The 22627-nt window shown below is 44.8% G+C and overlaps 1 protein-coding gene and 1 long non-coding RNA gene across 6 annotated transcripts in view; one reads left to right on the top strand and one right to left on the bottom strand.

Annotated features, from left to right (window-relative positions):
- Fam13a (family with sequence similarity 13 member A) overlaps positions 1–20493 on the top strand; it is a 312174-nt gene extending 291681 nt beyond the window's left edge. For 4 of the 5 annotated variants that reach the window (XM_010610492.3, XM_010610490.3, XM_010610489.3 and 1 more), the window contains 10 exons: positions 526–739; positions 1040–1178; positions 1904–1985; positions 2793–3013; positions 3611–3694; positions 9491–9586; positions 10811–10894; positions 15142–15338; positions 15850–15951; positions 17958–20493. In XM_010610492.3, the coding sequence (XP_010608794.1) occupies positions 526–739; positions 1040–1178; positions 1904–1985; positions 2793–3013; positions 3611–3694; positions 9491–9586; positions 10811–10894; positions 15142–15338; positions 15850–15951; positions 17958–18084 (1346 nt within the window). In that variant the 3' untranslated portion in view covers positions 18085–20493. The remainder of the gene's footprint in view (positions 1–525; positions 740–1039; positions 1179–1903; positions 1986–2792; positions 3014–3610; positions 3695–9490; positions 9587–10810; positions 10895–15141; positions 15339–15849; positions 15952–17957) is intronic. The other variant, XM_010610494.3, reaches the window with a different exon arrangement.
- Positions 12359–22627, bottom strand: part of LOC104852719 — a 21124-nt gene continuing 10855 nt past the window's right edge. Inside the window, exons 4-5 of the long non-coding RNA XR_777575.3 lie at positions 17790–17906; positions 12359–14114 (exon numbers count right to left, since the gene is read on the bottom strand). This is a non-coding gene — a long non-coding RNA (uncharacterized LOC104852719). The remainder of the gene's footprint in view (positions 14115–17789; positions 17907–22627) is intronic.

Below are 22627 nucleotides of genomic sequence, written 5' to 3'. Positions count from 1 at the left end.
GTTCAGAACGTCCTCCCAGGGAAGGGTTTTCATCACTACCCCTTTGTCCTGCTGTGCCTCTCAGAGCATCCCTTGCAGATTCTTGTGAAAGCAAGTGAGAATAGTCATAAAAAGTAGATGACGGAAAGGTGTGGTATCACACCTTTACAATCCTAGCGTGCGGGGAGGCTGTGGTGAGAGGAACACAAGTTCAAACCCAGCCTGAGCAGTTTGGCAAGAGCCTGTCTCAAAATATAAAACAAGGGCTGGGGATGTAGTTCAGTGCGAAGGCCCCTCCAGTATTGCTCGAAGCAACAAAATAATAATAATAATAATAATAATAATAATAATAATAATAATAATAATAATAATAATAATAATAATAAATGGTGATTGTCAGAGGTAGTGGTGATTTTGGTTAGTCATGATGTCCTGGGTCTAACTCAGGACTCATTCGCTGGGCCCCCCTCTGCACCCTTCAGGAAACCTTGAGATCAGTGGTCCTTGCCAGAACTCTCTTGATCTTTGACCACCGTTCTTTTCCAGAGCCCGTCCCCACCCTCTCCTCCTGGCAGCGGGAGGACACGGACTCTGATGAGGCCCGCCTCTCCCCGCAGGCTGGGCGCCTGATCCGCCAGCTTCTGGAGGAGGACAGCGACCCCATGCTCTCTCCTCGCTTCTACGCCTATGGGCACAGCCGGCAGTACCTGGACGACACAGAAGTGCCTCCTTCTCCCCCCAATTCCCATTCTTTCATGAGGTACGCTTTTCTGTGCTGCTGGTGGCTGGTGGTTTTCTGAACATGAGGTCATGAGTTTGTGGAGGAGCTGCAGCTTAACTGTGTGGGCCTTTGCTAGCCATAAATGTGAGCAGGAGGAAGTCAGACCCGCTCCTGGGTGGGACGTCTGGAGCCTTGACTTGCAGTCAGTCAGTCAGCCCCTCATTCAAGAGCATGAGGCTGTCAAACCTGCCTCGGACCTCTGCGCCTGTGGCGTCCACATCCCCTGCGCCCTCCCAGTCATGGCTCTGAGGGGACTGACCCAAGTTATGTCCTTCACAGGCGGCGAAGCTCCTCGCTGGGGTCCTATGAGGATGAGCAAGAGGACCTGACACCTGCGCAGCTCACACGAAGAATCCAGAGCCTTAAAAAGAAGATCCGGAAGTTTGAGGACAGATTTGAAGAAGAGAGGAAGTACCGAGTGAGTGTCTGTCCCGTGTGCCCTCTACCTCCTCCTGTCCCCACTGCGCCAGCCAGTCAGCAACTCAAAAGCGGTGCACAAGTTAAAGGGGTCTGTGTAGGGAATCTCAGAACACAAAGACCACAAACATCAGATGGCAAAGCCTGATACATCCTAACCACGATGTATGCAAGTTTTTGTACACTGTCACAGCAAAATAAAATATCGAAAGCTTAAGTCTACCTTTTATAAATTGATCAGTGAGCAGGAGTGGGAGAAATACTAAATAAAATTCTTTGGCTACAGTGTAACTCAGGATTATCTTCTCAGCTTGGTCAGCGCTGGGAGCACACATCCTACTCCCACTCTGTCCTCAGTGTGTCCCCAAGGGTGGCAGTGAGGCGTTTCTCACCTTGCTGCCATACAGACCTGGCAGATACCTGTGTTCTGCTGCCTCAGCCTTGTAGCATGCGGGTCCTACAGATAGCACAAAGGGAACCTCAGATCCCTAGGAGTCCCTAATCATAAGGGCCCCATTTTGCCTCTTGAGTGTTTGAAGGCATCAGAAGTAACCAGCTGTGACAAATCTTGATGGACTAATATGAATTTGCCCTGACTGGTCACGGCTCATTTCTTATGCTGATGGACTCAGCCTTGCCTTCCTATGTGAAATAAAAATGATTGTCCCGTGTGCTTCTTTTTCACTGGCCCTGCAGAAATGTTTACTGTGAACTTCCCTTTCTCAGCCTTCCCACAGTGACAAAGCGGCCAATCCAGAGGTTCTCAAGTGGACAAATGACCTTGCCAAATTTCGGAAACAACTTAAAGGTAGGCGAAGATCAGGACCTGTGGTGGGGCCTCTGTGCACCAAGCCAGGGGCTGAGCGCCCTGCTGGGTAATTCAGGGCCGCAGATGCTCAGCAGGAAGACCACTGTCTTTCTGTGGCTTCAGTCCCAGGACACCAGCTCAGCTAAGAGGCAAGTCCTGCAGCGCCTCTCCATCTTCCCAAGTCACTGAAAGGGGCGTGATGGTTTCAAGCCAGTGCTTTGTAAGCACCTGTTTAATCCAGGCTTCGTGTGCTGTGGTGTTAGAAGACGTGTAGACACAGAGATGCATCTGAAAAGGGTTTGGCCCCTTTCCCTCAAATAGCTTGCTCTCATTTAGGAGACAGTCATTTTAGCAAATGAAAGTTGAATAATGTGGGGCTGGGGATTTAGCTCAGTGGCACTGCACCTGCCTTGCAAGTACAAGGTCATGAGTTTGATCCCTGGTACCAAAAAGAAAGTTAAATAATGTGAAAATGTGGTGTCGAAGTTAGGCAGAAATTGGACAGTGGAGGGTTCTCTCTGTAGGCATCTTTACCCCCCAAGGGTAGGACTACACAAAGGTGTCTGCCCATTGTATTAACAGCTAAAACTTTCTCAGGAATTAGGGTTTGGGACGCATTCCAGATAATCCAGGAAGGCATTATCATCATTTTGGGTTTTACATAATGACTCAGGGATTTCAACTGATATTATAATTAGATGCTCTGAAAAAACAGACGTAGCTCAGCAGTTATTCACATCACAGAAAAATAACTTGGGTTCAGCAGACACTTCGCATACATCCCTACCCCCAAATCTTCTCACCTAGAGTCAAAACTAAAGCTGTCTGAAGAGGACTTAACCCCCAGGATGCGGCAGCGCAGTAACACACTCCCTAAGAGTTTTGGCTCACAACTGGAAAAGGAAGAGGAGAAGAAGCAGGATCTAGCCGACAAAGCACTGAAGCCCAGCGTTGAAGTCACCCTGGAATCTATCCAGAGGAAGCTGCAGGAGAAGCGAGCAGAAAGCAGCCGCCCGGAGGACATTAAGGTGTGGTGGCCCTGAGGAGGCCCCAGGGAACGGCTGACCCCAGGCCTGGCAGCCTGCCGCGGGTGAAGCCTAGGACCTGCCAGGGGCTCCTGTGGGAAGGACACCTCTGCAGACCTCCCACAGATGTAGAAACTACTGTGTTTCATCTGTGGTTACTTTGGTTTTTGACTACAGACTGAAAGCAGACAACTGTAAATTGCAGAATGAACCCCTTGAGGCTAAAAGACAGTTTGATGATTCTGAGGTAGAAGGATTGCAGACAAACACCTAAGCCTGTATGACCTGTAACTGTATGCATCGCTCGGGTGGTTAACCTGAGCCCCAAGTGCCCCGGAACCCTGTTTTCCTCAGTGGTGAGCAGGCCTTCACCGCGGGGTGGGAGATCAGGCAGCCGTGACATTCTGCCTTGCTGTCCGTGTTGCTGGCATGAGGTCAGGGGTGGCTCATTCCTGAGGGAGCTTTGACCAGAGCCAGGGAGAGCTGCTGCGCAAGGGTTCTTTTAACCTTCCTCATTGTAGGTCTGTTTGACTACATAAAGAAGCTGGAATGTTCATGAGTGTTTCCCCACTTTCTTTTCTTATCCCTGTGTCTATACAGGATATGACCAAAGACCAGATCGCTAATGAGAAAGTGGCCCTGCAGAAGGCCCTGCTGTATTACGAAAGCATTCATGGGCGGCCGGTATGTGGGGTGAATTTTCTGACTGGGTTCAATAATCTGGCTTTGGAAATGGATTTTTCCCTGTCCAGTATCTTATCAATAGGGTTTCCTCAGGTTTTCGTTCTTTACATTTAGTTAAAGGGAGTTTATTGTATATCATATAATGTTGAAGCTTCTTGAAAAGTTAGCCACTAAGAAGTGTTCTGTTATCTAGTAGACACTGAATTTAAAGTGACAAAGAAACTTCGTTTGCAACTAAACTTGAGTCACTGGAGTCCTATTCAAGGTGCGGGAAAGATGAGGATCAGGAAGAGAGAATGTGGGGTACAGAGCCCTGAACAGACTTCCCTGTCCCGTGACTCGTCTTCGGCTCTAGTCTTTCTTCTCCCATAAAGTGAGGCGGTAAAGCTATAATGTTGTGCCTTAAAACTCAATCTTCCTGCAGTGTAGCTGCAACCAGTATTTGTCTCTGAAGAAGCACCAGATGCTTTCAGAAGCAAAAGTGAGAGGCATCTAGAATATGCCTCTCTGCCTGTCTGAGTTTGTTGTTCAGCAAGCATTTACTAAATGTGTGAAGGACACAGTAGAATGATGGACTCCTCCTGCTCCATTCCTTGAAGAACTTGTAATCAGACCCCCTCTTTGTCAGTTACTCTTCACCTTTTGTTCACAAAACAAATTGTTAAAAGCAGGTAGAAGGAAAACAAGTTTAGGTTCACAGATGAATTTTTATATAGCATAAAAGCATAGGTCTCTTTTCCAGTCTACGCCATAACTGTATAGTGGATACAGCCCTGTCATCTAAAATATATGCTAAAGAAGCCTCCAGAATGCTTTGCTGGCTCCCTAGATTTCTTTTAAACACTGAGCTGCATCCTCAGCTACTAGTGTTGAGGCCTCTCGTGTTGTGGGCATTTTGGTAGTGCGGAATCCAGTCCTCAGCATCTGCACGAGGCCTGACGCTTGGCACATGCCTAGTAAGTCTGCGCAATGCATTCACCATTGAATTTTGGTTCAGTATATATCAGGTTTAATTTTTTTAAATGCTAGCACTGATGATGGATTTTGCCAGCCTGTCCTTGAAGTGGAAAAACACTAGCACCGGGATAACGTTCTCGTTTCAGCCAAGTTTTGGTTCTGATTTTTTGGAGGCATTGAACCGAGTAATAAATGATCTAGAGCTCCAATGTATTGTGAAACTTCGTCCTCCTCACAGAGGCTTCAGAACTCGCAGAAGATAGAACTGAACTTGTGTTGTCAGAGAGGACCCGTGTTCCTGTGTAGGCTCAGAACTCCAAGTGTGGACCTCATGGGCACTGGGCAGGCTCCTATGAAGCTGTGTGTTTCCTCCTGTTTCTTCTTTTCCTTGTGTGGGTTCAGACTGTGACGCTGACAGACTCTGCAGGACTCCTGGCCTAAGGCTCCAAGAGTGCATAGCTGCACGCTGGACAGACTTAACTTGGCTGCTGACTCACCATGTAGTATTTGCTGCTCCAAGCTGGACAGCTTCGCTCCTTCTACCTGCCTGAGGCCACGTGCAGACACCATGCATGTTACAGTCACAGACGAGCTGTGGAACTCTGGGAGGCTAAGTGACCTCTTGGACCCTTAGTGCTTGGTTTAGAGAATAGATGTCCCCTTTGGGTTGTCACAGAAATGAAGTGATATGACAGTCACACATACAGTGTATATATTTACCTGTAGCTTGTCTGGCACTAAGGAAGTGAGCTAGCCTGCCATTGGGGGTTGCACAGTAAATGATAGTTTTCACTTCTGGTACAATTACATGTTCTCTCTGTGGCCTACTTCTGATTAAATGATGATTACCCCCTTATCATCAGGTATATGAAACATCAGTCCATGGCCCTGCCTTATTTCCTTCTCTTTCATCATTCTTTCAGACAGGTCCAGATTCTAGCCTCCCACAGGACAGGGAACAAATGCTGTAGGAAATCTGAGTGTCATTTGTTTCTGGTCCCAGACCAGATACTCTGCCTCTCTCTGGAACATCAGGATCCAGCCTCCTAAGGAAAAGCAGTGTTCATTTGACATCTGGCCAGTCTGAAAACCAGAGTGAACTTTTAATTCCTAGACCTGTGGTGTTACCATGGGATTCTGAACTATAAATACCATTTGGATCATACTCTTCTTAGATGAAAAATACTTGCATTTCCAGAGCTAAACTATTATTCCAAGCCCCAATTTTTCAAAAAAGTGCTCAGAACTCTTTTTTTCCTCTAAATCCACATTTTTATTTGAAAGATATTAACTCTCAGAATCACAAGCCAAAACAGTTTTTTTGTTGTTGTTGTTTGTATTTTTTTAAAGCAAAGCTGTTTGTCTTAACAAGGCATGCTGATTATTGTATGTCCTTTTGAGCATGTAAGGATCTCATGAAGTACCGTGTCACAGGAGAGGGATAAAAGAGCAGCTCACCATGTTACCTTTGGCATACACAGCTCTCTGACAGTAAACATGCAGGAGAGAACAGGCTGCTTGATTAGACTTTATGGGTTCTTCTTGAGTCCTCTCCTCATTGGCATATTTTAATCCCATTTCCAAACTGTGGTGACTAACACAACAGTAAACATAGTAAGGTTTACATTTAAATGCAAATCATAGAGCTATGTTTAAATACTGACCTTTGGTTAGCTGCTGTTTGGGATTTTCTGATCTTTGCATAGATCACCTACTACTATTACCCTGTAATGAAGAAAAAGTTGTCATTTTCCAAATTAATGGGCCATTATAAGTATCTATCTCCTTTTGTCTTCGGGCACTTCTGTGACTCACAAGTAGCTGTCCACACACAAATGCAAAACTTTCTGTTATTACTGAGATTTTGAGGCACATAGTTCCTTGTCTAGTGAAGCATAATTTCTTGCAAAATTAGGTTTTTATACCACTGTTTATAAGCAGAGATCTTTATTTGCCCCCATTAAAGCACACATTACAGTTACATTTATCATTGGGATCCTGTACATTTACATGATATGTCTTGGTTCTTATTTTTTCCCCATACTCCTGCCCTCCCTTTGTAAGCAGAGATCTTTATAAATTCCACACAGAGTTCACAGCTGAGAGGGCAGAATTCTTCTCCTGAGAGGACCATGTGGCCAAGCTCTCTTGGAAAGTAACACTGCATGATCACACTTCTCTTATCTCCATATTTGTGAATGGAGGGCAGGGAATCTCGCTCAGTGGTTCTGCCACCTGCCTCACAAGTGCAAGGCCCAAGTTCAATCCCCCATATGAAAATAAAGTAAACTAAATCTTATTTATGCATGGAAAGAATACTGGACTTAGAGTCAATAATTGGGTCTTGAGGCAGCACAGTTGCTTTGAGCAAATGATTGCCCTCTCCAGAGTTTAGTTTTATCATCATCTAGCTCTAATATTCTATGGTTCCAACTCTCAGAGTTAATTTACCATTCAGCTTCGGGGTCTGTCAAAGTAACTGCACTCAAAGTGATGCGGGGAAGTTGTGTTTGAGGCAGAGGGGAAAAACATCACAAAAGCAACTGTGTGATCAGCACTCTATGATTTCTGTTCAAGACTTGTCACTCATTCAGTGAGTCACTCATTACTGGCTGTCCTCTGAGTTTTGAAATATTATCTGAATGTGACAGAGTAACCAAAGAGGGTAGTACGTGATCTTTTTCATAATTCCACTCTGTCTTTGCTGCTCCTCTCATTCGATTGCCTTATCTAGATACTTGTGGGCAAAAATATATCTTATTACTGTTTTCCGCACACTAGACAACTATTCTGCCTTCCCACTTAAATGAAAACTACAGTTTTGAAAAGGAGAGAAAGGATTTTAAAGATGGTATGCTATGTGTTTGGCCTTTCCACAGCTCCCAGTGAGGAAAGTGAGGCTCAGGGAACTTCTGGGAACGTTTGTCTGTTAGTGCTTGAAAGCAGAGTGACAGTCCTAGGTCTGACCTCCTGTTAGACTCTGCAGTTCCTCAGTCTCCATCCTTCCTATTTGGAGCCATCCTGCTATTAAACTTTCTCCCAGAACTTCACATTGTCTCTTTCTGTGGAAGCCTTGTGTAGGTGGCCAGTAGTAACACCTGTAGTTTGATTTTTTGGCCTTTTTCTTATGAAATCATTTATAAGTTCTCTTACAGTTTTGACATTTTTTTTGACAGAGTCTTGCTGTGTTGTGCAGGCTGGACTTGACCTTACTATGTAGCCTAGGCTGGTATTGAACTTAAAGGCAATCCTCCTGCTTCGGCCTCATGAGTGCTGAGATTACAGGCATGCACTACCACACTTGGATGTGTCAGTCATTTTTTATGAAATGACCAATTTTAAAACCTCATTTCATTTGAATAGGAGAATCGAGTACAAGCCAAGCATTTTTTAAATTGTGGTAATGGAAGCAATAGAAATAACATTATCATCATCATCATCATCATCATCATTATTGCTAATGATAGAAAGCCCAACAAATGTTTTACAGAGTGGCAGTATCCAGTCTTAACTTGTGAAGTTTATGCAAAGTGCACTTACAGTTGATCACTTTGAGAAATGCGAACATAAAAGGCAACAGAGGATATATGAATAATCCCTTAGAATAACTGTAATGCATAGCCAGGGGTGGTGGTGCACGCCTGTAATCCCAGCACTTGGGAGGCTGAGGCAGGAGGATCGCTGTGAGTTCGAGACCAGCCTGGGCTACATAGTGAGTTCCAGGTCAGTCGCAACTACATAGTGAGACCCTGTCTCAAAAAACAAAACAAAACAAAAAACAAACAAGCAGTAATGCATTATCCTTGTGAATAACTTTGAAGTTGAAGGACCAAGAGACCCACAAAGGAACAGTCAAAGCTGACTGCTCCTTGCCCGCTTGCTTTATCACACCTGCAGGGGTGACAGAATGTGGAAGACACACCTTTACCTCACCCCATTCCCCATAGAAGTAACCAAAAGAAATCATGTTTGCATACGTGTAAATATGCATACCTGTCGGCTCCGAAATGTTCATCCTCTTACCTATAAATGTTTGTGGAACAGTTTCATTGTGTCAGGCACTGAAATAGTTACTAGGGTTACAAAAACAAACTCCCGCTCTCAGGGGGGCACAGGCTACAGGAGAGAGAAATGAGCAGTTAGGATCCAGTACAATGTCTTGTGTGATACAAGGCACACACAGGCTGGGATGGCGCCATACAGGAGAGGCTAAGCCTGCCAGGACTGGTGTGTTGGGTGAAGCCTGAACAGGAAGGTGCGACTAGATGTGGAATTTGCTGAACAGAGGAGCAGAGGGGAAGCCACTCCCTGGCAGAACTCCGGGCTCAATGTTTCGGAAACAAGGACGAATCTTCCCTGTGCTCTGTCAGCAGATGTTCCTTGAGTGCCTCCTATTAGCCAGATTCTTCTTTCTAAAAACACAGTTTCATGGGGGAGAGAGGCATGTAAACAAATGGACTACCGGGCCTCATGATAAGCATTATAATACACCTGCATGCTTTTTCCTTCCTGGTGGGTGCCCAGAAAGTAATAAGTCACCTGGAAACTTTGAGCCTTGAGGAGTTTTAGGCAGAAACTTAAGAATGATCATAGTTTTGGTTTATATAAGGCAGTACCACCAGTGGAGTGATTTCCACTGATCTGCAGCTGAAGTAGGTGTTTTAAATATTTACTGAATAAATAACAGTGTCAGTTTAAATGTATCTTCGAAGAATGATAAAACTTAAATTGCCCGGTCTGTTTTTCTCTAGGACCGCCCGGGGGCCTAGAATATATTTGGATAGCAGGTGGCATGACCTGGGAAGGAGCCTTCTTAGCAGTCTTGTTCTTGCTTTACAGGTGACAAAGACAGAGCGTCAGGCTATGAAGCCACTGTACGACAGGTACCGGCTGGTCAAACAGATCCTGTCCCGGGTCAACACCATACCCATCATTGTGAGTGCAGTGCCTTTGCGGGTGAATGATGTATTTATCGCCCCTCACTTGCTCGCTCAGCTTTCAGCAGTTGAGCCAGTGCTCAATACCCGTGGCCCACAAGTTTAAAAACTGAAGACTTTTGTCCGAGACTTCTGAGGGATGTGCCAAAATGAGCAAGTCTGCAGCTGGTGGGATCCCACTTCAGCTGTGTACATCCACCTGGCATATGCTGGGCCAGCGCCCTAGCCCTTTGCTCAGCCGGAGCACAGGAGGACGGGGGTGCTGGCTTCTGCGGCCTCTGCACTCAAGCATGCCTCTCTGGTCCCAGGGGCCCTCCCTCTACCACATCCAGGCAGAGCTCCCTTGGCAGTCAGATCCAGGGAGGACCTGCAGGGGAGGTCCAAAGTGGTTCTTCTCTTAGTGGCTGTAGGGGACTTAGACAGTGGAAGGGAGAGAGAGGTGTTAATGGCTTGAGGTTGTCTTTCCTGACCACCACTCTGGGATTAGCTGCTTCAGGCCCCTGGATCTTGCTCTTACCAGGAGTAGGGACAGCAGCTCACCTCCAGCCATGGGCACCTTTGGGCAAGAGTTTGCTGAGTGGGGTGTCGTGCCCTGTCCATCACTGCCAGAGCGCTGCCTGGCTCAGTTACCTCCTCCCTTCTGCTTTCCTAAAAGCCTGCTCTGATATCTCTGTTGAGATGCACAAGTATTCTCCAGCCCTGCCTTAAATCCCCTTATTTACTCTTAAAACTGCTCTAACAGTGTACTTGTTTTTAATGAATGAGAGGAGCCAGACTTCAGGCGGTTGTTGTGAAGAAAGCCGCTACTCTAGAAATTTCCTGTAGGATAAGGTAAACTTATGAAAGGACTCAACCTAAAGAATCACTCTCTTTTTCCAGTTAGGAACTCCTGGGTCCCTAAACAGGGTGACTGTACACGAGTTACTGTCCTGTGCTGGTTATCTTTAGTGCCCTTACAGTTACTGTGACCAGGGAGGAGGTGGGAGGCAAGTGCTTCCCCTAGGCTCTGCGGCGTGTGTGGCTAACAGGGTCCACTGCCATTATGACTCCTGCTTGATGTGTGGGTGCAGAAGGGAAGCGGCAACTTGAAAAAGAACTTCGGTTGTCGTAGGTTTTCCTGGGAGCCTTTTAACCCAGATGGTTCAGAGATGGTAATAAATACTGGGATGGGCAGAAGAGGCTGAGGTGCCTAATGTAACCTACGTGTTAACACCTGTCGCAGGGGTCCCCCTCCAGCAAGCGGAGAAGCCCTTTGCTGCAGCCAATTATCGAGGGTGAAACGGCTTCCTTCTTCAAGGAGATAAAGGTGAAGACCTCCCATTAACTTACTGCTAGTGGGCCCCCATTGTGGGAAGGGGTGATGGCTTCCTGTAGAGGCCCCAACCCTCAGAAGATGCCCTTTGATGAGGCACTCTCTGATTTCCTCAGTTATCACCTTACTTTATAATATTGTTTTTGTTTTGACTTTGCTTTCAGGGATTATTTTGTTTTCCATACTGCTTTTTTGTTTTGCTTTTTTTCTTCCTATCTAGAGAATGATTTTCTGTATTCCAAAATGTTAATTTAGCTCATTGGCCAAATTTGTTTTAAAAATCTCATACACTGGGGGCTGGCAATTTAGCTCAGTGGTTCCACCCCCTGCCTCACAAGTGCAAGGTTCCAAGTTTGATCCTTGGTTCCAAAAAGAAAAGAATCTCACACATTGAGTGCTTAGCAAAAAACAGAATTAACAAAGGCAGTATATAGGCATTCGTACCTCAGTTTGTGAACTTAATTTGCTTTATGATTTTGGAAAAGATCCAAGATCTTTTTGTTTGTGTGGGAAAGATGGCTGTGGTCCTGTTGGTCATCTGATGCAGTCTGCAAACAAAAGCAACCAAGGTGCCACTGCAACACAAAATCCAAAATTGTGATTTCATAGTGATCATCTGAGTTGACATTGGTAGCTCTGCTGGTATAGTTTCACCTGCTCTTTCTTCCCATCTTTCCCCGTTTGTTTATTCCTCGGGAACAATTTTATAATCTGTTTTCCCCCGTGGACATGGCACAGTAACCAGCAGTCACTAGAAGGCAGGTCTGGGTTTTCTCCAGTGGTAGTTATGGATCCTGTACTGATAGCCATCATCCCTGGTGAGTGTCACTAGACTGCGTGGAACCAGCGTGCTTCTGTGGGGTCCTCGCTGCCACTGCTAGGACTGGACTCACCGTTCTGCTTCTAGATACCTGCACACACTATATTGTTTCATAGGGTCTTAAGTGTCTTATAGAGGGCTCTAGAAATGAAAAATCAAACACAATCATCTTCTAAAAATGTTTATTTTAGGCAGTTAAGTCCATAGAAGGAATTAATCCCAAAGGAAAAGTGAGTTTTTAGAGTTTTACTGTCATCTTTCTGTGACATTTCAAAGCCTGAGGGCTGGGTATTGTAGATAGGAATGATTTTCAGAATGATCTTCCCTCCTGGGGGACAACAACTGAAAACTTTGTTTCCTTGCCCAAGGTAAGGTACCATGAGCTACCAGTTCTTCTATTGCTTCTCTTACCTCTTAGAGATAACTTTAAGGTATTAGGCAATGATTGTGCTCACCATTCATACTACGTTAAATAGAACTTTTTTTATGAAAACGCTCTAAACATGGTATTGGAAAGTCTGAGCTTGTGTGCCTGGCACGGTGGCACACACCTGTAGTCCTTGCACTCTGGGAGACTAAGGCCGGGAGATTGCAAATTTCAGTCCAGCCTGGGCAACCTAGTGAGACTGAGTCTTAAAAGCTTTTTAAAAAGAGCTTGGGATGTAGCTCAGTGCAAAGGCCCTGGTTTCATTTCCCGGTACTAAAAACGATTGGGGGTAGGAATGTAGCTCAGTGCTTGCCTAGCATGCATGAGGCCCAAGTTCTTGCACGCACGCGAGTGCACACGCACACACACACACACACACACACACACACACACACACATACCAGAAAAACAAAAACCAAAAAACCCAAGCTGTTTTCTTACAATAAGCCTTTACGTCGATGAAAGCAGAAATTTTGGCAGGTAATTTCACACAAGAATTAAAATACCACAGTTGAAGGGATGAGATGACTGGATACCCCAGTGGTACTCTTTTTATAACATATTCTTCCCATTCTTATCCATTAGCCTTTTTTCCCATAAGAATGTTTTGGCCCTGGCTTATTATCTGGCCACATCTTGATCACAATTTCAGATAATTCTGAAATGATTACATTGCTTTTGTAAATGGTGTTGTTTCCTGGTTCTTTTCGTTCCAACTGGCCAAGCTTATTACCCTATGTTTGTACTTTAGTAACTTTCGGCAAATGGGATACAATTTAAAACTTGTCTAAGAAGCTTCATTAAAACCCATCCCTGTTTTTACTGCGTACGAAACAGAGCCAGTGCAAATTCTGAAGCCCTAGATTTTCAGGCCTAAGAAACCTGGTCAGTTCTCTTGTCCACTGCTCTAACATCCCTCTGACAGAACTCAGTGACTGTCCCCGTGAGGGGTCCCCTTTACAGCATGGGGAGGGGAGGCCACTCACTCCCTGGGCTGAGTAGCAGTAATAGCTAGAAAGTAAAAATTGTAAAACCCACATGCCCATATCCCCAGCACTCTGGGAGATGGAGGAAGCAATTTTAGAAAATGTGAGTGATAAATATGAAATACCACAGTGAAAATTTTAGATCATTACGTGTATCATTCTTGCCAGTGTGTTACACGCGGCCCAGCGGGCCTGGTCCGGCCCTGTGGAGCAGCACAGGTGCACACACGCCTCGCCCTGAGAGCACTGCATGCGCTCACCACTGCCCCTTCCACAGTCCCGGCCCGACCTCAGAGCAGCTCTCGGTGTCCCTGCTCAGCCGGCCTCTAGAAGGCTTTAGCTAGGACAGTCCCTTCTTCACTGTGGACAGCAGAGGCGCTCCACCCTCTCCGGGTCCTTGCTGGTGCCACTGTCCGCAGACTGAGTTTATCCTTCACGCAGCAGGCATCTCAGGCTTGTACAGTCGGCACTGGGCGAGCGCACTGCTGGGGTGTTGCCTTCCTTCACAAGCTGCTTACGGGCACCCCTGGCCTCCATCCACTCGCTCACTGCCAACAGGGTGCAACCACCCGAAATGTCTCCAGAACAGTCCGAATGTCACCTAGGGGGCAATAGCACCACAGCAAGAGCCACTGTTCACGGCCCGGCTCCCACTGTGCCGTGCATTTTACATCCAGCCTTGCCTTGCCTGACCTAATGAGGGGACCGTGACTCTTCCCATCACTTTGTACCCTTCTAGTGCAGTTCTCAAACAGATGACTTGTAGCTTCTGTCTTTAACACCCCAGCCCTCCCTGTGCATTCTGTGTTATTAACACACGCGTCTGTCCCCATGACTGGGAGATACGGAGTAGCAGGACCAGGTGAGAGGACCCCCACTTCACATCACCCTGGCATCGCTGCAGAAACGTGGGCAGCCAGCTCTCCTCCTGGGGGGCCTGCTCATCGTGTTCTTCGTTGAAGTACAGCCATCACACCAGTCCTGTCAAAAAAGGAAAGCCATTTTCAAGGGGCCAGGGCCGGCAAGGTGATCAGTGATTCCTTCCCAGCCACTCAGACCTGATGTATTAATTCCTTCTAGAATCAACTCAACACCTACCACTCAGTCCCATATGAACACCTGCTTTTCTATTTTTCCCTGTGATTTGTAGCATTAGCGCAAAACACTGGAGTACTGTAAGTTCTTTCAGTAATGTGGAGTACAACTGAGGAGGCCCAGACAGCTGGTTTCATTAACGGTCCCAGGTTCTTATTTGTAACTTATTATCTATTTCAGGCTTTAATTTTCTTGTAATACTTATTTTAGTCCTCTTTTTAAAACTGAATTGCTGAATGCTTAGCAGACATTTATTGAGCATCTACTATATGAAGAGATTGGCCGGGCTCTGGGGACAGTGGTGAAGAAGAGAGACCCAAGTCCTCGCCTCCCCTGAGCTAAAGTCAGGCAGGTCTTCATCCAGGGAGCGGGAGAGGGCGAGGAAAATGGATGGGCACTGTCTGTAGCCACCTGTGCCTAATTAGGTATCTGACAAATATTACCTTAGTTCTTATAAAAACTATATAGGTAGAAATTGTTATTCCTCCCACAAAAAAGTTTTTTTTTGGGGGGTACTGCGGATCAAACTCAGAACCTTGTGCTTGTGAGGCAGGCGGTGGAACCACTAAACTAAATCCCTGGCAAGAAATTCATTTAAAAAGTCTGGTTTCTGTCTGTAAATGTTAAAATGTTTTTGGACAACTTAAATTCAGAACTATATTACTGAGGCATTTCCTTCGAAGGACCAAGCAACAGGATCAAAGGCACAGCTGGGAGGATCAGGCAAAGCCGCCCAGTGTGCTGATTTTACCTTCTTGCTTTTGTAACAGTGCTTTTATTTCAGCTGTAACAGACACAGACATAGACAGCTATATGAAATCTGGATGCTTAGGTGATCTTTTAAGTCACACTTGTAACAGAAACGCATCCAGACACACGACCAGATTTTGACTGCGTTGCTGTCTCTCTCCAGGAGGAAGAAGAAGGGTCAGAGGACGATGGCAGCACAAAGCCAGACTTCACGGTCACTCTGAAGACAGATTTCAGTGCACGATGCTTTCTGGACCAATTTGAAGACGACGCTGATGGGTTTATTTCCCCCATGGATGACAAAATACCATCAAAATGCAGCCAGGACACAGGGCTTTCAAATCTTCATGCCGCTTCAATGTACGCAGTTTTACTGTGGTGCTGAAATGCTTCCGTGAACATGGCCTTCATAAATCTTACCCTCTGTATTTAAACAAATGGCCCACAAAGCATTCATAACTTACTTACCTGGGTGAGGGTGTGTGGAGATAACTGATTCAAAAGAAAACTTTTCTGGTTCAGACTTTGGTGCCTGCAGTCTTTTTCAACCTTGTGTAAACACCAGCAGGTCTCTGTGAATGGCGTTGTGTGTCTGTACACCACAGCGCACGGCCTAGCTCACACAAGAGTATGGACGTCATCCCTTCCGGGCAGAGACACAGCGCTGGCCGAGCATTCACAAGGAGCAGAAGCATATTTGGGCTTTCAAGAGAGAAAACACTTACTTCTGCTGACCTTTAGTGCCCGAGACAGTTTATGTGTTTACTTGCTTCTCCTTTCTCCACAGACCCTACCAACGTGCATGTTCACTACATTCATAACAATTCAGATTTAGCTTTAACTTTCTTGAAATTTTTTCTCTGCCTCTTAGACCTGAACTCTTGGAACACCTTCAGGAAATGAGGGAAGAAAAGAAAAGGATTCGGAAGAAACTTCATGACTTTGAAGACAATTTCTTCAGACAGAATGGAAGGTAGTGTGTGTTTCCATCCTGTCCCCACCCTCACCGCGCACTCCAGCCCTGTGTGTAGAATGCCAGTGCAAAATCTGCACCCTCCTATATCCTGGTCCTTGGGTTTGTGTGCAGGGACGCTGAGATGTTGGCAGTGAGACGATGAGATTTGCTTCTTGGATGATGTCCAAGACCAATGCCGATTCTGCTAGCATTTATAACCCTAACCTGTCACATCAGATTCTTGTCTAAAACAAGCAGCCTGGAGCTGAATTTCCAGTTGACAGCACTTTTTTTTTTTTTTAAAGAAACCAGGAGAAATAATGGAAAAGAGGCTTTAAATCTTCACTGATTTTAAAGCTTGTTTTAAAAATAAAGGGAAGGGATGTAGCTCAGTGGTAGGGTGTTTGCCTGACATGCATGAGGCCCTGGCTTCCATCACCAGCCACATACAAACAGACAAGAAAAAACAGATGATAGTTGCCCGATGATAGGCAGAATTTTAAAAAATACAGACGGAGTCTGCAAAGAAGTAGTCTTTCATGTTTACAAGTGGCTGACTATGCTGAATGTCTTAGTCACAGCAGGAGCCCAAGGCTACATTTGCAGCTCTTACACTGGAGTTAGGATTTATCATTTTAAATTGATTTTATATTGATCCAAATTAAACTGAAGTTCTCCTTATACATCCTCAAGTTCAGGGAAATAAAAGCACCATAAAAACTGACTTTGGTATTTAAAATGTGTTGTATTACAGTTTAGTTCAATTACCTCTTTATTTTTAGTATCTCTATGATTTGGATCTGTTCTCTAATGACTATCTCAAGATTTATACCTTTTATACCTGTTTGCCTTTCATTTTCCGCATGTTGTAAGACACTTGGAGAATATAGATATGCAGATAAAAGTTCCCCAAATAATAACATCCAAAGATAAATCAACATTAATATTTTGCTGTTTTTCCCACCGAAACTCTTTCAGGCATATTTTTGGCTTGTCTGTATCTCCCTCAGTTTTCAGGTGATCATTGTTACAGATTATATATAGTATCCTATACATGAAAAACTATACATAGATAACCTATATAAGCTTTTCTTAAAAGTATAAATGGTGGAATTCAACTTCATCATCAAACAATTTGAACTGGAAAGACCTGCAGTGCCCTGCGATCTGGCTCCATTTCACATGTGAGGAGAGAGAGCCTCCTTGGCAGGGTGTCTTGGTGACAGGGTGGCAGGCACTCTGCCTCCCAGGCCCTGGTGCTTGCCTTCAGCTGAGGGCCACCTAGAATCCTTTCTGGAACAAGGCAGAGTGTGAGTAAAACCAGCTGGCTTTTAGTTTGTTAAACACATTAAACACCATGCTATTGCCACCTGTGTACACGTGCTCTGTAATAAAACGAAAGGGAAATGGGCCGAGAGCTGTGCACGTTTCCCGTGAGGCAGCAGAGGGTGCCCTCTCTGGTGCCCTAGTGTGTACAGAGTGACCGTGACCCTCTCACCTAGCTGCTGCAGGGTCCAAAGTACTTAGTGCCGTGCTTAACCCATACTAAGCTCTAAATACTCGGTATTTTAACTGTAAAGGCTTATTAGTATGTGATACAACTGCTGAACTCCCCAAGACCAGTTTTGTAAGTGGGAATATTAACTATCTGTTCTTGAAAACCCTGTCCTCTGTGTGTGCCAATTGCTAACTAGAAATTTAATGGTTTATTAGGTGAAATACATAAAAATGAGAAAGCTTTAAGTACAAATAAGGGTTTTGATTCATATAAACACTTAACACGTAAGAGAATTTCGGCATTTCTTGGGCCTTTTACAAGATGCTAGATTAACTCTATAAACTCAGGCTTGTGGTACCTTCAAGGGAAAATCTCCACTGCTGCCTAAATCCAGTCCTGCTTTGGTGTCAGGTGACACTTGTCCACACTGATTGTACAGGTTGATGAACTGCAGTCTCCACATGAACGGAATCATCTAGGAGAGACAGGAAATGGTCGTCAGTCCCTCTTTCCTTTGTTTCCTTAGAAATGTACAGAAGGAAGACCGCACTCCAATGACCGAAGAATACAATGAATACAAGCACATAAAAGCGAAGCTGAGGCTCTTGGAGGTGCTCATCAGCAAGAGAGACACTGATTCCAAGTCCATGTAAGCACCAGCCCAGCCCCGTAAGGGGCTGTTGGTTGCAGAGCAGATTTACTGTTCTGGTAAAGAGCAGCTCTGAAAGGCAGCCTCAGAGCTGGCCATGCCCAGCATGCAGCCCTTCTGCCTCCAGCCCAGCCCTGTTTCCATTGCCTGCCTTAGCAACTGCTTGGAGGATGACAGTGACCGACTGCAGCACTGCACAGCAGGAAAGCGCAGACTGCCAGGCACACTTCCGCTGTAACAGGAGCTTCTCTAACTCTAGCAGTGCTGCGTCACTGCAGCAGACACCCAGTCACCGAGATATGCCCTGTGCTTCCCGGGGTAACTGAGAAACATGAGCTCGTTCTTGTTCTGTGATGAAAACAAGCTCAGGACCTTATTCCACAGAGCAAACTTGCAGTGGAGGGCTGTGCTCTCCCCCCGGACCCAGCTGTCACCGTGCTTTGGAGCCCTGTTTGCTGCTTTGGCCATTCTAGTGTCCTTTCCACAGAGCTGCGCCTCCCCCACGCGCCTGAGCAGATCCCCTTCGGCTCTCAGGTAGTTGGAAGCCACTGCCGCCCACAGGGGCAGTACAGGCATCTATTTGAGAGTGTGCTTCTTCAGGACGTCCTGGTCTGGCAACGCACCTCAATCCCCGGTGAGGGCGGGATCTGCAGAGGACAGAGGGACAGCAGCAGCCATATCAGGGCTGATTTTTAACAGCAGGTAACAGGCGAAGAGCCTGCAGCCTGTTCTCTGCACAGTGACTGCACTGAGCCGTCTCCGGTTTTAACATCCAACTCTCAATGAGGCCAGCATGCCTACAAGATAGCCTGCTTGGTGGTGGCCCTAGCCAAACATTAAGTCTTGCTTAATTCTAAGCTAAAACGCTGAGGATCAAGGGAGAGGCAGCCTGGGTCTTCTGCCTCCTGAACACTTAACCAGATTTTAATTTTTTAAAAAAGTAAATCTGCACTAAAATCCCCAGACAGGTAACTAGCCCTAAGAGCTATAGGCAGAATCTTAAGTCAAACTATTTTCAAGATCATGTATAGAAAGAAAAAAATAATGGTGTGTGGCCAACTATGATTCTAAGTTTTCAAAGACTGTGATACAAAGCTGTCTATATTAGACGTTTTGGAGGGACCAGGGAATTTGACACCAAATCATTTATCTCTTCGGTGTGCTTGATGTCACCTTGTGATTTGTTCTTCACCTTCTGTGTCTGCCCTGGGGAAAGTGGGGTCAGGTCTGCCTTTGTGTTCGTGAGGCAGAGCCCAGTGTGGCTGGTGGACAAGACAGTGTCCAGCAGGGCTGCCCTCCTCTGCTGCTGAGTTGCCTTCCTAAAGGGCGCAGTTCCCATCTTAATAAAAAGAAAAGGAAGAGAACATAAAACTCTACTGACCTTGTTAGTTGTAAAACTGGGTCTTGAAAGCACCTGGTGGACTGCACACCACAGCAGTCTGGGGCGGACCAGAGGGCACAGCTCTGCCAGTTGAGAGCTGTTTAACTGAGCGTGGGGGAAATGAGGGCTTTGAGTTCTCTCTCAGTCATACAGAAGCATGAGCTGTGTGTCAGAAATCCTCAGCTTAAATCTACACACTTAAAGATGGTACAGAACTCTATAAATTTAAATGTACATGAAAATATAGTTTGATATTCTTTGCTCTACTGTTTACATTGCCGATTGCTATAATTTCAAGGAGTTATAAATAAAATGATGCACTTTAGGATGTTTTCTATTTTTGAAATCTGAACGTGAATCATGCACATGACCAAAAATTGTATTTTTTAAGAAATACATGTTTAGTCTGTCCTTTTCAAGTACTTATTCTCTTTAAAAAGCTATGATATAAATCATTACCAGTTAACTTTTAAAGCACATTCAGTCTGAGTGTTGTTTTGAAAAACTATAAATTTTTTTAAAGCTACATATAGGTGAGAAGCTACTAGATGTTTTGAAATCTGTTGTTTCTGCCAAAGGTAAATTAAATATATTCCAAAATTCAGGCGTCCCCTTTCAAATTTGTATGAAATTCATTTCAATAAAAAAAAAAAAACACGGTTACAATAAAAAAGTGTATGAAGTGTTTTCCTTTGCAGTTTCTAACCTACATTCTTTATAGAATGGAGCTCAGTGCAGCGGGGTGGGCTGCTTATTCCAGATCATTTTTGGAGGCATGTTACAAAGCAGTTTCTGGCTCTGCCAGAAACGCCAAGGCGAATCTGTTTCCCTAGCAACCGTTTCTGCAGCCCAGCATCACCAGGCACTGGAGGCCAGTGTAATTGGCTTCACAGACAGAATGCTCTGGGCTGGGGTTGCTCCTCTGCTCTCTTGGGACCGTGTGTGTTTATTAGCACATGCCAACAAAATAAATGTCAAGGGTTATTTAATAGCAATGATAAGTAAAGGTAAAGCGTGAGTAAACTTGATTATATGATCATAAGAATTAGAGTTGGCAAAAGCGTATAATTTTACTGAGCATTTGCTTTTATAATGTTCAATCTTGAGTAAACATTGAAATAGATGTTTATATTTGGCATGGTGTATCATTATTGTGTTTCATCTTTGAATCATATTGTTTGGACTTCACTTGTAATTCACTTTCTAAGACATGGCAGCGCAACGTTTAGGATAAGGGCCAATTTAGACCTTGCTTTAAGATGTTTGACCTTTGTTGCTAGAAGACAGACAAGACAACCTCCTCAATCCCCCAACTCAGGAAAATTTTCCATGAAGGACCAAAACAGGTTTCAAACCGGACGAATGATTTTTTAAAATTACTAGTTAAGAGTGCACTGTGAGCCATTAGCTAAGATTTTTCCCCCTTTGTTGACAGTTTGAAGTCAGAGATTATTATTTATTGCTAAGACAGAGATCAGCTGATGGCTCTACAGCTCTGGGTAATTTCTGCTTTGTCTCCTTCTGATGCAATACTTGGGGGGGCGGTTCTAGCAGGGTGTCTGCTTCTAGGTGTGACATTTCTAACCCAGGACAAATGCCTCTGGGCTGTGCCTATATCATAAATACTGCACTAAGATGTCCCCAGGCCAGAAGTCTTAGAGCCCCTAAGGACTGAGCATTTGTGAACATGGCTGTGCTCGGAATTCCTTCTAAGGTGAATACTTGGATATATATTATTAGCAAAAAGGAGCAGTCATGATACCAGTTAAGTTGGTTCTGTCTGGAGGCTGCCTTAGCTTTTAGTAGACAGAATTGTGCCCAAGAACCAAAATTGCAACAGATTTATAAGGAAAATCATATTTTAAAATTTGTTGTTAGCTCAGCGGTTCGGTGGCCTGCCTTGCAAGTGCAAGGACCCGAATTCAATCCCTGGTACCAAAATAAATAGATAGATAGATAGATAAAAATTTGTTGTTTTAAAGATATTTAAAATGTGATAATGCAGATGCCCTTTTCTTGCTTTTGGTGATTTTTCTTGCTTGCACACCATAAACTATTAACTGCTGTATGAAAAGATGGTTGTTAGCCAAATTGTTTTGTCTTCAGAAGGGTTCTTCTGACACATGGCTTCCTGGATTCTTTTTTCCTAAGTGGGAAAAGGGGGTTTCAGTGCCAAGATCAGTGCCTCTGTGTTCTTTTTCAGTATCCACATGTTTAAAGCAAAAGAGGGAGACAAACCAGCACCCTCCACGATGAAGTGGCATTCCCCCAAAGCCCATGTTGCAGGTGGGAACCACAGTGTGATTTCCTTTCATTCACTTCCTCCCCTCTACTCGATCCTCAAAATATAAATGACTGACTAAATATACTGGCAACTGTTTCTCTCTTCACACTGGACTGTTACGGGCGGTGGCACGCTCCAAGCAGGAGGAAAACCTGCACTTCAGACACTGTACGGTGGCACGGCTATTTCCCTAGGCAGGTCGTACTCCCTGCGCTCCTCCACCATGATCCCTCACAGGAGATCACACATATAGACAAAGACCAAAAATACAGATGAGCACAGACATGTGAGTGAAAGGAAGTCTGTACATTCACAATTCCTATCTTGAGTAAGTTACAGTGATTTCTCTATGGAATCTCATTTTGCCTGGAACGGGACAGGACCAGTCATGGATAACTCAAGAAAACAGGTGGCAGATCTAAGTCTCCATCTGAAAGCACCTACACAGTGGTGAAAATCACCAGGAATCGCTAAGTTTTAACTAAGCAATAAGGGCCCAGAGAAATATTTCATAAAATGTAAGCAGAGACCATTTGAAATGACAAATGTCCTTTTTTAAAAATGTTAAAATCAGGAACAAGACAAGGATGCCTACTATCACCACTCCTCTTCAATATAGTTCTGGAAACATTAGCCACAGCAATTAGACAAGAGAAAGAAATTAAAGCAATAAAGATAGGAAAGGAAGAAGTTAAACTATCATTATTTGCTGATGATATGATACTCTACATTGAAGATCCAAAAAACTCCACCAAAAAACTTCTAGACTTAATTGACAGATTCAGTAAAGTATCTGGATACAAGGTGAATACCCAAAAATCAATAGCCTTTCTATACACAAATAACAGACAGACAGAAAGAGAAATAAGGGAAAAAATTCCT

This window comes from Fukomys damarensis, unplaced genomic scaffold, assembly GCF_012274545.1.
Source record: "Fukomys damarensis isolate Sample0158 unplaced genomic scaffold, DMR_v1.0_HiC HiC_scaffold_32, whole genome shotgun sequence".
Classification (NCBI taxonomy): Eukaryota; Metazoa; Chordata; class Mammalia; order Rodentia; family Bathyergidae; genus Fukomys; species Fukomys damarensis.
Note: the sequence above shows the minus strand (reverse complement) of the source record. Positions and strands in the feature narration are given on the sequence as shown.